The sequence below is a fragment of the Amblyomma americanum genome, chromosome 1 (assembly GCF_052857255.1).
Source record: "Amblyomma americanum isolate KBUSLIRL-KWMA chromosome 1, ASM5285725v1, whole genome shotgun sequence".
Taxonomy (NCBI): domain Eukaryota; kingdom Metazoa; phylum Arthropoda; class Arachnida; order Ixodida; family Ixodidae; genus Amblyomma; species Amblyomma americanum.
This window is the reverse complement of record NC_135497.1, coordinates 284,784,281-284,799,176: the sequence shown is the minus strand read 5'-3', so window position 1 is coordinate 284,799,176 and position 14,896 is coordinate 284,784,281. Positions and strand designations below refer to the sequence as shown.

Below are 14,896 nucleotides of genomic sequence, written 5' to 3'. Positions count from 1 at the left end.
GCTAGAAAAAATTGCCTTTTCAAAGCATGGCCATAACAAGCCAAAAGTATCCAAAGCTTCTAGCCATCGTAGCTGTGTTAGGTATTAGGTGCAATTTCTTGGGGTCCCTAGCTGCGCTGCTTTGTTAGCCTACGAAAATATTTTATTATGGAGCCGTTGCTCGCATACGTGCTGTATAAAGACGGTGAAAAGGCCGTCGTGCCAGTCAGCCTAATTAAAGATTATTGCCCAAAATCTACAAAGGACTTGGCGAAAAACAAGTTGGTCTACTGGCGGGACAAAGACGCTCCGGATGGCGGTGATGAAGATTATTATCCTGGCGATATAGAAGAACTGGCTGGTAAGTGACAACAGTATTTTTGTCCACACTAAGAAATCCGGAAAGCAGTCGCGTTGCTACGCTTGTAGGAGGTGTGCAAATTTATAAACTATCGCAGCGCGCGTGACGCTAGTGCATGCGGTACAGCTGCCTTTGAGGGTACCCCTCGCGAGTGCAGGCGGGCGTGACAAGAACTGGAGAGACCAGGAAATGCTAGGCTGTTTGCCCTCGCGGTTTCGTCGGGCAGGGCTTTTTCTGGAGAAAACCCGCAACAGACTGTCGCTAGCATTCATGATGACAGCGGTTTTGTGACTTCATCACAAGTCGCTATCGGGGTACAGCTTTGCTTGCAGGTCTTGCGCGGCTTCAACTTTCCGGTAGTCATTCCCACCCGACTGCGCACGTTGCTGAGTCAGCCTATTGTACTCGTCTACTCTAGAGACATAAGAAGAAACACGTGATCAACAAATGTGCAGTGTTGAGCCATGATTACTTACGATACTCATAGATATAACATGCGTGAGTGGACAAGCTAACACATCAGGGAGGGCGCATTGCACGTATTGTGACAACACAAGCCGCCGCGTCGGCTGAGTGGTTATGGTGCTCGGCTGCTGGCCCGAAAGACGCGGGTTCGATCCCGGCCGCGGCGGTCGAATTTCGATGGAGGCGAAATTCTAGAGGCCCGTGTGCTGTGCGATGTCAGTGCACGTTAAAGAATCCAGGTGGTCGAAATTTCCGGAGCTCTTCACTACGGCGTCTCTCATAGCCTGAGTCGCTTTGGGATGTTAAACCCTGATAAACCATAAACCATATTGTGACAATAAGCGCACAATGTCAGATACCACTAACAAACAAATATTCTATGTTCCTGTCCTCCCTTCACTTCTAGCAGGGGTCTCAAACCCACTGCTATGCCGAACCAGAACGCATTGAGGAAATTTCGTCCCCCATGGGCAAGGACAAAGGGATCAACGTCATTGTTGCATCATGCCCCTGGCTTCCTGCTTACTTAATTTCAGCTTTGACAGAGTGTAACTCGCTTTCAACAGCCAGCTATCTTTGCCTTGCATGCCGAGAATACTGACGTTTTTCGAAAACTGAAATCGGCATACTTTTATCGGTTTATTTTGGTTTTATCTGAAATGTCGAACCCCTACTTGTAAGTGACGTGCTCAAGTAGCCTAACTGTTTGCAAAGAGAATGGCTTTGGTTCCTGGAGATTACACAGCGACTCTATCCAAATATGATAGGCAGCGTTATGAGGAGAAAACAAACAGCTGGACCCTTTCGCACTGCGGGCAAGCAGCTGCATCCAGGACATTGACTTGTGGCCATGCGTGGTTGCTTCAGGCATCCACTAATTCTGAATGTCAAGAAAAAGCTTCATTACTCATAAGCAACTGAAGTTGTGGAAGGCGCTGAGGCCTACAACTTGTAATGAGCGACTGGGTGCACGAGCCGTCAGTGAAGGAAGCGTCGGCTGACACCATAGTCATGGTAACAAAAGACATGGTAACAAAATAATCACAGCTTTGTCATGTTAATTACCACTTCAAGCATGCACAATTCTGGTGTTGGACAGCTCTTAATAGGCACAAATTATTTCTTCAAGGTAGAGATTAACCTTGCATCACTCATGTATAGAATGGCAAGCTGCTCCAGCATGTATTACATAAATCCACGGCTGACAATAATATTTGAAATTGTTCTGCTAATTGTACACTGCTTTGTTCATATGTTGTATAGTTTCATGAGTATTATGTTTAATTGAGATGTCTATAATGCAGCAACGGCAGAAGAACTGGCAAAAAAACTGAACAAGCGAAGGATCCGGTGGCCGAAGCATGTGTTTGATGATGCTGCTCATGAAGCTGCTCAGCAAAGTGCTCAGGTATCCGTCTGTCAATTTGCAATACTTCAGTGGCCAAGTTATTGGAGCATCTGCTTCACATGTGGGAAGTGTGGCATTCAATTCTTAGTGATGCCGGGAAGCATGTGTTTGATGATGCTGCTCATGAAGCTGCTCAGCAAAGTGCTCAGGTATCCGTCTGTCAATTTGCAATACTTCAGTGGCCAAGTTATTGGAGCATCTGCTTCACATGTGGGAAGTGTGGCATTCAATTCTTAGTGATGCCGGGAACCTGTTGTTGATACAGTGGGTAAAGGCTTTCCTCTGGCCGGGGGCTTCCCACTTTGAGTAAACAGTCACTTTCATTAAACGAAACAACTTTGTAGCATGGCACTGTTTGGCCAAAGCCGACCTTGCATTAGGAAAAGTGTCATTAGCAGCAGCTCTTTCCTCTGTTCTTCGCTTTCGAATATTTCGTAGTGCATCTTATGTATTTGCTTGCCTATTTTAGCTGTGTGCTCCATTGTGGATTGAAAGATTGAAGTACAAGCGAGTGGGGAGATGTGCAAAGGAAAGGAAGCAGCCTGTGTATGATCAGTATTCGTAATTTATTCTAATGGGCTCCAGTCAAACCTCGGTGGGAGGCTTATCAGGCCTTCCTGACAATAATGTCCTTTGTAGCCTAAGAATAAATCGGGTACCTGAAGCCTGGCCGACGAACTAGTGCTAGCTTTGGCAGTTTTATCAATCCCTGACCATTAAAGACCTTGTATGTAACAGTAATCTGTGAGTTCAACTCTTGTTGCAGATTACATTTGGAAGACCAGCAATTATTTGAGAATTCAGGGAAAATAATAGAGTTATACTCAGTGTGCACAAGCTGTCTGTAAAGAGACACTGAATGGGAATACTAAGAAAAAGGGGCCTTGACAGCCTATTTTCACGCATACCCTGCTTATCGCATTTAATTCTCAACTCGTTTAATTAAAATTCCCCCAACTTTCAGTTGATTCTGTGCGGCAAATATTTTGAAAACGATTTTTTTCTGTTTCTTCTGCGAACTGCTTGCTGGTCTGGCAACAACCTCTGATCGCTGACGTTAGAAGGGCATGCGCACCCCGCGTTGTCTGCTGCGCGCTGTTGAGGTGCTTGCATGCCTGCATAGACGGCGGTCGCTCGAAAACTTTTCTTTTTTTTTTTTGAGCTTATCCAAATAAAATACATTTTCAGTGTTTTCTTTTCGGAAACCGTCAGCTTAGTACGCTAGCTGAGAAATCCTTAGGAAAGCAGACTTGCTTGTGGCACCCCTTTTCTGATTGTTGAGGAAACAGAAATCGATGGACCCCTGCTTTATTATTTACGCTCATAAGCAAGTTATTTTTATGTTATGAGTGTGGTTTCTTTTGAGCAGTCGAGTGCTTTTGTATGCGAAAAGCGGCACGTGCCGTGCATTGCATGCCTTCGCCGATGTGCGCCGTGAAAGCCGCGTCGTTTTGTAGCTGGATACCAGTTTGTTGTCCGCTATTCATCGGCTTGATAATTAAACTCAAACTATCACAAGGTGGCACTCATATCAACTAGCCCCCACCACACTCTGCCAGTTCCTACTACGTTCACTCTTTTTACATTACTGCGATACGGGGTCATTGGTCCTGCTGGCGTCGTCGTCGGTATAGCTTGACAGACTAGTGCGTCAGCGATGGCATTTGCATACCGACCAGCCAACCGATCGCCGTAGCATCGGCCTAGTGTAACCGGACCCTATACCGAAGAATGAAGAATAACTGCATTACAATTATTAACGCTTGGCCTTGTGCAGACGAGACTGTGGCATTTCAGCTCTGCCAAAACATGCTGACCTTTCTCTGAATGCTCGGTTCAGGTATTTATCTACAAATGAGGCAGTGAGTACAGCATCCTTTATTTTTTTTTTCATTTAATGTTACCTCTCCACATTTCATGAGAGTGAGCATAATGATTTGACCAAGCATATTCAGGAAACTGCCTAATTCAAGTATGCGAGGGACTCCGGCGCTGGTTCATCACAGACTCGCGAGTTTGGTTGTTTATGCATACGTACCACCTTTTCAATGGTGAGGATTTTATCCTTCATAGCATGCCCGTACAGGAGAAAACAATACATTTTATAATTTGAGAATGCCTCAAGCGCGCGGAAAGAAGCCTGTTCAAAGGCTTAACCGAGAACTGAACCGCTTGACTGTCTGCCGAGCAAACAAAACGGAGTGTAAATCTGTTGCAAGCATACCATTCTAAACATGCTCATAGCATGGCTGCACACAGGGTGGATGCACAGAATGCAAGGTAAAAGTCTCTGTAGTGACATTCATGTCTCACCTTTCTGTCCATCATCCGGTTTGCGCTGTTTTTATGTATTTCACATTCTTGACTGCTTGGCCGTGCGTCGAACCACTCAACCAATTGTTACTGGCGAAGCAGGCACGCCACGAGCTTCAGTTTCTTGAATCTGCATGGGGTGTTACCACAGGTGCTTCACTTGGAGGCAATTTTCTGACTGTCATCATCCTGAGATGTTAATCTATCAATCTATCAGAACTTAGTGTTCCCATCTGGTTTCCCTTTAATAGTGACATTAAAAGGCAGGTATGTGTTTAAATATAGTGACATCACCTGTTGATTTGCTTCTTAATAGCAAAATCATCCACAAATTGAAATTCTTCACTGGTTGATAATGAGTTTATGGCATTAAAATGTTATTATCTGTTTTGTCGAGATGCAACCATGTGGAGTCAAAATGGTCACTGAAATTTTCTTCACCTCATTCGCATAAAAGCCTTGCGTAGGATGATGCACAGAGTTGGTTGGGCAACACTTCTTGTTTTTTGTAGTCAGACAATTGCAGACTACTTGCAAGTTGGTTATGCTGTTTGGAAAGTACTTCTAGTGGGCCCCATGGTATGTGTGCTGAAAGCAAGAAATTGCACCATAATTATGGTTATTCTTCCATTTTATCTCGTTCTTAGAAGTTAGTTTTTTATGGGACTGGAAATTTGCCCATGAATGTGCTTTAGAATGATAGTAATAAGATGTATATGTTCCTTTTCATTTCAGCAGGTTATGAGCCAAAAACAAAAAAAGGCCCAGAAAAAGGAGGCTTGCCACAAAAAGCTGAGCTTTTCTTTTGAAGAAAGCTCTTCTTTAGATGAAGACCTCATGGAGAAGAGGGCACTGGATGGAAAAAAAAAAAGAAATAGAAAACCTACAATTGGAAATTAGGTCCCTTAGAAAAAAGCTGTCACAGGAACGCCAACGAAACTATGACCTGCAAGAAGTGGTCATAAAAGGAATTGGTGAGGCACATAACTGTTTGCATCTCAAGAACAAAATTGGTGCATGAAAGATGCAGTGCCAACATTGTTTGCTGAGGTGTTTCTTTGTCAGCGTGGCTGCTGTTAGTTCCACGTTTATAGCAACTATTCTTAGCAAGCATGTATTTGGGCTTTTAGAGAACATTAGGCAGGGGCAATGCATGCTTTGACTAAGATGCCCTATCATAAATGAGGTGGTGAGCCTTGTGAAATTGAGTTCTTTGCCTCAGGGTCTTGATAATATTTTCATTGCTGACTTTCTGGTGGGTAAAATTCAAAACGTTGTGGCGGTATTTGCTGTGAGAAATTCCGTTTTATCTTTTTGAGTAGTATATGAGTGCAGGTGTATAGTGGAATGAGTGGTGGTGTGTAGTGCATAGAAGAATGAGTGACGGCTTCCAGCCAATGATGATGCAATCAAGATAACATGACATATCTATTTTGCCTCATTTCCAAACGGGCATCACGTTTGGTGCTGGCATTGTCTTTGCCTGAGGTCTACTTCATTGCTCGTTTTTAAAGGGGGACCCACATGGAGCGAACTTGCACTGCAGAACGCCAACGCTCTTCCGCCGTGCAACACCACAAGCGGCGGAAAATGGGTGGCTGCCACCAGACCGCTGCTGCAAGGATTTAAAAACGGCGTGATTCCATATGCTTAGTAAAATGCTGAAAAGAACAGGTGTGCATTTACAATTAACCTATTGATTCCATGATGACAAAGAGGACGAATTATTCTTTGTGACCCCTTACTGAACCAAAATAGTTAACCTATTTGAACCTCTTGCACTTCCTGACATCAACCGACGTGTAGTGGCTAAGCCTAGCAGCTTTGCAAATCCAGAATTCTGAAAATCTGGCGCGTTTCATAGCAAAAATTTTGTGCTGCGGGCACCTTCGGACAAAGCGAAAGCTTCGTGCGACTTTTGTTTGCCGTGAACCTGAGGCACAGTGTAGCGGTAACGACGAGTTCGTGGTGAAGCGAGAGGCCGCTTCGGCAGGTGCGGCCATGTTGTAGAAGCGGACGGAAGTCTGACGCGGTCGCACCCTGATTGGTCCGCGCTGACAGCCCACGTTGGCCGCTTCCGGCGAGCGGCTGACTGCCGGGCGGATATATCTAGCCCGGCTTGATCAGCTGCGAACGGCCGCCCCGCCGGACGCCAGTTTTTTGCAAGAAAAATGCTCCATGTGGGTCGCCCTTAAGACTGCTTGTTGTTGAATTGGAGCTTCACGAATAGCACTGTGTCGTAATTTGTCATTCACCCCACTGGTCAAACAGATATGCTAAGGTGTGCTTAGAATGGGAGGTGTGAAAAGTGCAGTACATTCACCATTGAGAGGAGTAGCCTGCTTGCACATGAATGTCACTAGGGCAAAATCAAGAGCTGCCATCTAGGGCGCTGGCACCACGCTAGCGGGGAGGCAGCTTGGAAGTATGAACAGCATGTGTGCACACTTGGTTAAGTTGGCGATGTAGGTATCTCATGTAGGATTGTGATATGGTGATTCATGAGTATAAGAACATGACAGTGATTTTGCTCGATAAAATGCATGACACTCGGCACCTTGAAGAGCCGAGTGGCGCCTCTCGCCATTGAGGGATTTGACAATGTCGCTCTGTATAAGGTTGCGATTTCGAACTTTACATTACAAAAGTTTTTCTCTTCGTCGCACCTGTCTAAAAAGATAGGGTTGCTATGTTTACACACAAGTACCCTAAAGGAGACGAGTGTCAGGAAGAGAACTCTCTCATTCATGAAAGGTGCAGTTTCAACATGTTTATATTTAAATAAAGTGAATGCTCCTGAAATGAATTATAATTACCCATGCTGTGCTGCAATTCTTGCAATGTTTAAAATAAAGTAATTGGGAACTGCATGCAGTCTTGATGTGGGTATTTCTTTTCTATAGGCAGGTCACATAAGCACAGAAGTAAAAAAAAAAGCACAGTACAGCAGATGAAAAGAAATTTTGGCACAGTGTTAAGTGCTCTGGGATTAATGTGGCATCCTTTAGGACAGCAACTTGAGTTCAGACATCTTGAGAGTTAATTCAGTATAATGCAGATGATCATGCACACTACCAATGCAATGAGCGGCTATATTTTTCTGCTCTACAGGGATTTCTCTCCTATGTGAGCTTAATCTCGAACTGAGCTCAAAGAAAAATAAAGCCCTGTGATGTGTGAAATGCGCAGTCGCAATAGTTAATTTGTAAAAAGGTTTGAAGACCTTAAGCTGCTCTGTTCCCTTGTCAGGTCATTCATGCATTCAAGGGCCAGTTTTGCCTGGCCGGTTTTCACACCTCCCCTGCTATGCACCCCAGTTATGCAGTCTTGCTGAGTGCATTGGTATGCGATACAGTGTATATTGAAGTATGAAATTGGATAAAAATAAGCAGAAAACTTACTGGCTTGAAGAAATGTTATTTTCATGGCCTTCTTGGATTTTTTTTAATTGGAAACAGGCTTGTTTCTTATGTTGCACACAAGCGGTATGTACAGTGTCTCTGCTTATGGGTGCAAAAAAAAAAGATTACAAAGGCCATCTGTAATGGCAGAAATTGAGAAGTATTCATTATGTGAACACTCAGTTTAACATGTTGCACAAATCGCATTTTTTGTCTCCAGATTTTGCGGTTTTGTTTTCATCATTATTGGGTTTTCACTTGTGACGGGGTGTTGAAGCTATCTGTTTGGCATGAATAAAAGTGCTTTCATCGTGCAGGAGAGCTGCAAGAACACCTGAAGAAAAGAAAAACCTGCCAGTGCAGTGAACAGCAACAGGTATGTGAAGTGTAGTGAGATTCAATACTGGCATATACAAGGGCATTTTTAATTTGTCTTGTAGGTGTGCAACTCAGACATACCGGCCACGAGGGAGCCTGAGCTAGGCTCAGAATCTCTTGGGGCACGAGACGTGCCAGGTGAAGGGCTGGCAGAGCTGGCTGCAGCTGCACCAACTGCAGTAGAGGCTGCTGCCTCCAGCAGTCCGAGCCCAGCACAGCAGGGGCTACCAGTGCAAGTGAGTGGCACACATGATATATACAGTTAACGACCATTATTACCTTGTAGTGCCAAAAGAGAGGTAATGGTATTTGGTGCACTGAATGTTGTTCAGTTAGTAGGACAAGTCTTCCAGTGTGATGGGTAGAAGATCAGCCCATTTGCCCTGAGTAATATTTTCGTTGTTTTATCATAACTGAGTGTTCATTATAACTATATGGCTGTTATAAGTAAGCCTGGTTGTGTTGGGAAACAAGTTCTTATTTAAATCAATATTTTTAACGAAAGAAAACTACTGGCCCTAACTATAGTTCGTGGAAACATACATTGGCAGTGTGTTTTTAGAATATATTGAAGTCAACAGTTTGACGGAAACCCATCTGGTCGGGATGATGCATGACAAAAAATAAATGATGCCGACCAAAAGAGCGAAGACAACTACATTTCGCCTTCCACGCGGCAGCCTTGTTCACAGTGAGGGCAAAAGGTAGAGTCGACGTCTTAAAGGGGTCATGACATGGTCTACCAACAAATCGTGGTTTTACATTGCAGGTACTAGCCACAACATTGTTATGCATGCCTAAAAAAGATGCGGAGCTGGACTTGCGCTTTTCAAGTGGCAATTTCAATTAAAGCTATCAGCTCTAAGCCCCTCCCCCTGACAGCAACAGCCATATTGAAGCAGCCTGAGCTATGTCATAAACCGACAGTGCCGTTGTCTGCTGCAAGACTGCCGCGTGCACGGTTGGTGCGGAGCAATGTGTTCGTTCTTCGTTCAGCCCTCATTGTGAACAAAGCTCCTGTGTGGTAGCTGAAATATCTAGTTCGTCATTCTTTTGGTTGGTGTTGATTATTTTTTGTTGCGTTTTTAGAAAGCAAGATGGCATGTAGCGTATCACTTTCCAAATTTAATTTGCCATTTGGCAGGACATTCTTTGTGCCCTGTCAAATATGTCCTGTCTTTCACTGCAGTGGTGAAAAATCCTCTTATTAGTTATTATTTCTGGGCTGCACTTCCCATGCAAGGTGTGTTAATGCCTTGTGTGGGATAATTGATTTTGCTGTTGATCTGTTACTTCTCGAATATAATTAAAATTTTCCAGTCTTTCTTATCGTTCGTGTCATCCTTGTGTCGTTGTTGTTGTTGTATGGGGTTTTATGGCGCATAAGCAACTATGGCTATCATGCGCCAAACACAAGGTTAGATGATGCTATGTCAAGTGTACAGAGGTTACATTATAATAGGTTTAAAACACTGGCTTTCTTTAGAAACTTACAAACAAGTGAAAATTCGACGAGTGTTTGCTCGCCTAAAAGCAATGCGGGATGAAATGGAATGTGTTCATTGTAAAATACCGTAAAAACTTTTTGTCTAAGTTCTTCGAGATGCGAACAAGAAATTAAAATGTGATTTACTGTGAGCTCTTCACCACACATTTCACACACAGGTTTGTCTTTTTTTGTTAATAAGAAGTTATGGGTGATGTGTGTGTGACCTATGCGTAAACGACATAAAATTACTTCGATAAAACGCTCTTTATGGTGGCATGATTTCCATTCTTTTATAATGGGTTTTATGGTATGCAGCTTGTTGTGTCCTTCATTTTCCCAGGAAGCTTGCCACTTGTCTCTTAGTCTGCTATGCACTAACTTCATGTAATCCCTAGGAGGCAAATTCACATGTTTTATTTCCATGGTTCTGGTTTGTGCAGCACACATGTCGGCTCTCTCATTGTCCTGAATGCCAACGTGACTGGGAACGCAGCACAATTTTATAACATGTTTTTGTGTTGTGACCTTTACTATATTATGTATGATGCTTCCAATCAGTGGCTCCGTGGCATTTTTAGAGTTTAATGCTGTAAGGACGCTCAGTGAATCTGTATAGATGATGCTGTTTTTGATGTTTTCATTTGTTATTTTCTGCACCGCAACACTAATAGCATAACACTCCGCGGTGAAAACTGTAGCTTATGAGGGAAGTCGTACTGCATTTTCATTTTTTCCTTGTATTACTGCGCTTCCTACATGAGCATGAGTTTTTGACCCGTCAGTATAAAATGGAGTGTAATTTCTGTATTTTTCTTGTAGTGGTACATATTCTTGTATTATCTGGTCGTGTGGTGTACAAGTATTCCTGAGGCGTGTTAGTGTGACGTCACACACTGTGGGAAGAGTGTACCACGGTGGTAGCGCTTCGCATCTTGGGGCAATATTTTTAATTTCATTTAGTATGTTTAGTGCTTGGCATTTTTCTTCGAAGCGCGAGAGCAACGGCTTAATTGCGTGAGGCTTGTTGTTGAAGAGTATTCTGGATGGGCATTTCGTGACGATTGAGTAACAGAGATGTTTGGGGTGAGAAAGGATTTTGAGGATGTATGTACAAGTTAGTGCAGTTCTTCGATCTTCTAAGGAAGGTTCATTCGTTTCCACATACAGACTTGCTATTGGTGAAGTTCTGTAAGCACCAGAAGACAACCTTAAACCAAGATTGTGGATAGGATCTAGTCGTTTTATGTAGGACGGTCTTGCTGAGCCATATACTATGCACCCATAGTCTAACTTAGAGCGAACCAGAGAACGATATATATGTAATAGGCATGCCCTATCAGATCCCCAGCGTTTTCTTGACAGTAGTTTTAGCACATTGAGGGCTTGGGAAGCTTTTTTCTTTAAGGTGTTTATATGTGGCAAGAAAGTGAGCTTTTTATCGAAAGTTATCCCTAGAAATTTATGCTCTTGTTTGACAGGTAATTGGGTTTGGTTTAGATATATTGTGGGGTGGCCTGTAGGCCTCGTCTCAAAGAGAACAGAACCGCTACTGTTTTCTGAGGGGAAAATCTAAATCCATGAGGAGCTGTGTATTTAATAGCCACATATGCAGTCATGCAAGGATTTTTTTTTCTGTTTTGGCTGGTCACGGGCTTGAATAGAGTAATCTATCTTAGTAACTAGTTTTCCCGAGAAGATGCACGTATACCCTTTTAATTACTCCACACAGAATGATGAGATGGATAGCTGGCATCTCCTCAAAAATACATTTGTTACAGCAGTGGTTATTACTAATAATTCAAAAGTTATTTTAATAGCAATGCTCGAGTTCTGTATGGGGATATTTTTGTAGATTGTTGGCTGGCATTCGATGTTCGTTTGGCTGGGATGTACTTAAAGCTGTAACTGAGCACTTCACTTTTTTGGAAGTTATTTCAACAATCTGCGCTCCACCGTGTCATGCCAGCCATTTTGTTTGTTTACATTTTTCAGATTTGCGGTTGACTCTGTCCTTGGCTGGACTTTGATGGCTAAACTTAAGTGCTGCAGAATTGCCAGAAATAATATTTGAAGCCTTAATATTGCCCAGAAATGTTCTTAACAGCTTTTGAAACAGTACGCAACAATTTCAAGCACGTTTTATGGGCGCTGATGTCTTTTAATTAGACTTTTTTTTCACCAATTGTCATTACCATAATTTGCAAATGACATTATTTTTTACCATGTAGGACCAAAAGAGACCGAATGACATTAATTTAGTGACATTAAAGACAAGAACCCTACATCTGTGCACCACCACCACGCAGATCCCATCGCATCGATCACCCTCTTCGAAGTTCTGCACCTGTGTGCCGGTGCCAACGTCTTTACCAACTCATTATTTTATTGAGTAGCAACTGACTGTAGACGGCCTTCCCTATCATATCGCTGCCATAACTTGCCCATCATTGTTTATGACTGCTGTCACTGGTGCACCATTATCCCACCCTTTATGTAACACCCCATTTGGGATCTTTAATGAAAATAAACTGAAGGGAAATTTGTTAGTGTGGCAGGGGTATTACACTACTACCTTTTCATTCTTTACTCAATATGAAACCCTCATGCCTGCTTATTGCAAAGGTGCTGTCACATAACTTGCTTGCATAGCAAATAACCTAACACCGTGACGAACTTTAATTAAAATTTAAATAAATGGTAATAGTGCACTTTACTTGCAGAGTTCTTGATTAATACCTGTGTACAATAATTGGGAACTGAAATGACAATTTTATTTTTGCAGGCGCAGATTTATGTGCCCACTTCATCGGTAATCGCCCAGGAGCGGCAAGGGGCCCCAAGAGGAGGCGACACACAGAATGGTGGTAGAGAAAACGAGGAGGTACAGAATGGAGATTTTCATTTTTACTCGCAGCTTTAATGAATGGAATAAGGTTCAGGCCATCAGGTGAATTAACAAAGCCTGACAGTCAGGATGAGCTTGGAAAGAACATTCAGGTCTGATAATCGTCACCCATTAATTTTATATGTTGTTGTTAGTGGTGTGGATGTACGAAAAGTTACTACAGTATGCGTTAATTATGCCTATGTTATCATAAAATGAATTTTCAAGCCCAGCTCCACTGAACGAAAATTTTGTTGAAGTGAAAACAAGCCTGAAAAATGGTTGTTTGTGGCAAGAACTTTGTTGCATTGTCTTCTATGGCTAGCTAACAGGGAATTACAAATATTTCGCTTGATTTCGTTTAGGGGGTTAACTGGAGATGGCTCACAAGAGAGATGTGCTTGTATAGAACTTTTATGAGCGTATCACCCGTAAAAGAAGCCCGAAAGCAGTCATAGAGACAGGCACTTTGTACCTGTTCTGATGAGGAACTGTAAACAAGATTAAAAAATGGAAATTCTTAGGGCTGCACTGATGGCCTGCATTTCCTCAGGCTTCGGAACTGTTGTGGTCTACAAGTCATAACTTCCTCTTATTCCTTATCGTAGCCCAGCTGCTGCATGCACTATGGTTAGCATTAGCACTGTATGAAGATTAAAACAGTTTTTGTTGATTATCAGTAACCAATATTTTACTTGATGATGCGCTTTTTCTTAGTGTGTCTGACATACCTTACTTCAAAATTTATTTAGGTGCACTTGGCCTGTGGGGTGACCGTCCCTAGAGGGAAATGGGCTTACCTGCAGACACAGCCCAAGGACTCTCTCTTTGTGCGGGAAATGGCAAAGGCTCTATGGGGTATGAAAGAGCTCTACAATAGGAGCATAACCGGTAGGCCCTGCCACCGTTTCCTGCACAAAGAGGGAGTTCCTGAGCTACCAGAGAGGCGGGCTCTTACGCCCGAAAAACTCAAAGCTCTCCGAGGTAATGTTATTCATTGTAAAGTATTTCGCTGCATGTTACTCTTTTCTCATTCACATATTTGGAGACTATAATGCATTAACACTTGGTCCTTGGAGTTGCATATAATACGAAGTTTATTTGAGGATTCCATAATTGTAGGTACAAACCTGTAACTAACCAGAGGGAAATAACTTTCTCTGCTATGATGACGACACTTGTCACCCTTTCAAAGCATATGGTGCAAGAAACAGTCTGAATCAATATAGTAGAAAGTAATTATAAGGGTCCATTTTTTTCATCTTTCAGTACCATAAAAAGCGCATAGATTGCATCAGTTTCCAAAACTTTGTGTACTCAGTTATTTTTACTGTTTTCAGCGGCCTTCGAGATGCACATGGAAAAGCATCCCAGCATCAAAACGAGGGAGGAGCGCTTGCGCAGCATAAATAGATCCCTTGGCGACATGCTGAAAGTGCTGAAAAATTGAGTGGCTACATATATGAATTAAAGATATTTAAAGTACTTTGCTTAGCTGTACATTTTAGCAGCACTTACACTGGCAGTGAGTGCTGTTCATGCATGTCAACACATACATGTAGAGTCATATATGGAGAAAAGTTTGCATGATGTGGGTTTGCAGAAAAATATTTCTTTAGGCGAAGCAAGACATTCAAAATCATTGGATCATGAGGGCACATGCGTGCTCCATTTGCAAAAATACCAGCTGACTGCATATTGAGAAAATGCAGAAATAATTTTTTTTTTCGCGAATCTGCATCCGACAAAATTTTGTCTATATACTGTACATATTTCCGTCTCACTGTGAATTTTTACTTCTGCAAATAATAATCAATACGAATATAGAACTGTATAGTTGCCTCATATTGCTAAAAGCTGCATGCATGCTGTTGCATTCCCACAGTGTGCATTTGTAATTCGGGCTGAATCGCCCTCCACATGGTAGTGCGGAGTCCGCACAAATATGTGGAGTCCACCGCTTATGGACTGCTGTGGAGTCCGTTCAGTTCAACTGTACGGAGTCCATAACAGGCGGAGGTCCATAAGACTCCGTCAAGTACGGATGAACGCGGATACCCGTACACTGTGGAGTCCGTAGTTCCATAATTCCGTACGTATGGATCCGCTTTCTCCGTTGTATGGAAATTTTCGGTAGGGAGCCGTCGTTCCTTTGACCCCTCCTCCCCTCCAGACGCTAGACACTGCCCTCAGTAACACCTTATGAAAGAGCCGAGTC

At 42.9% G+C, this 14,896-nt stretch overlaps 2 protein-coding genes across 6 annotated transcripts in view; one reads left to right on the top strand and one right to left on the bottom strand.

The window, feature by feature from the left end:
* The window catches only part of LOC144118586 (annexin-B12-like), a 48,990-nt gene that overhangs the window by 18,703 nt on the left and 15,391 nt on the right, over positions 1 to 14,896 (bottom strand). The window lies entirely within an intron of this gene.
* Positions 62 to 14,163, top strand: LOC144115210 (uncharacterized). Of its 5 annotated transcripts, none has more exons than XM_077649484.1 (7): positions 62 to 340; positions 2,110 to 2,213; positions 5,265 to 5,500; positions 8,245 to 8,303; positions 8,368 to 8,541; positions 12,577 to 12,675; positions 14,019 to 14,163. In XM_077649484.1, exons 3-7 carry the CDS (start codon positions 5,353 to 5,355, stop codon positions 14,085 to 14,087), a joined length of 549 nt encoding a protein of 182 aa, XP_077505610.1. In that variant the 5' UTR covers positions 62 to 340; positions 2,110 to 2,213; positions 5,265 to 5,352; the 3' UTR covers positions 14,088 to 14,163. The 5 variants fall into 5 exon arrangements, with proteins under 5 accessions (XP_077505610.1, XP_077505609.1, XP_077505611.1 ...); XM_077649483.1 differs by having other exon boundaries at positions 5,262 to 5,500; XM_077649485.1 differs by lacking the exons at positions 62 to 340; positions 2,110 to 2,213 and adding an exon at positions 2,311 to 2,362 and having other exon boundaries at positions 5,262 to 5,500.

Excerpts from the sequence above, each read along its gene's own strand:
- LOC144115210 (XM_077649484.1), top strand. The coding sequence starts at position 5,353 with ATGAAGACCTCATGGAGAAGAGGGCACTGGATGGAAAAAAAAAAAGAA. Across the intron at positions 8,304-8,367 it reads AGTGCAGTGAACAGCAACAG|GTGTGCAACTCAGACATACC; the intron begins GTATGTGAAGTG and ends TTTGTCTTGTAG. Across the intron at positions 12,676-14,018 it reads GTGGTAGAGAAAACGAGGAG|CGGCCTTCGAGATGCACATG; the intron begins GTACAGAATGGA and ends TACTGTTTTCAG.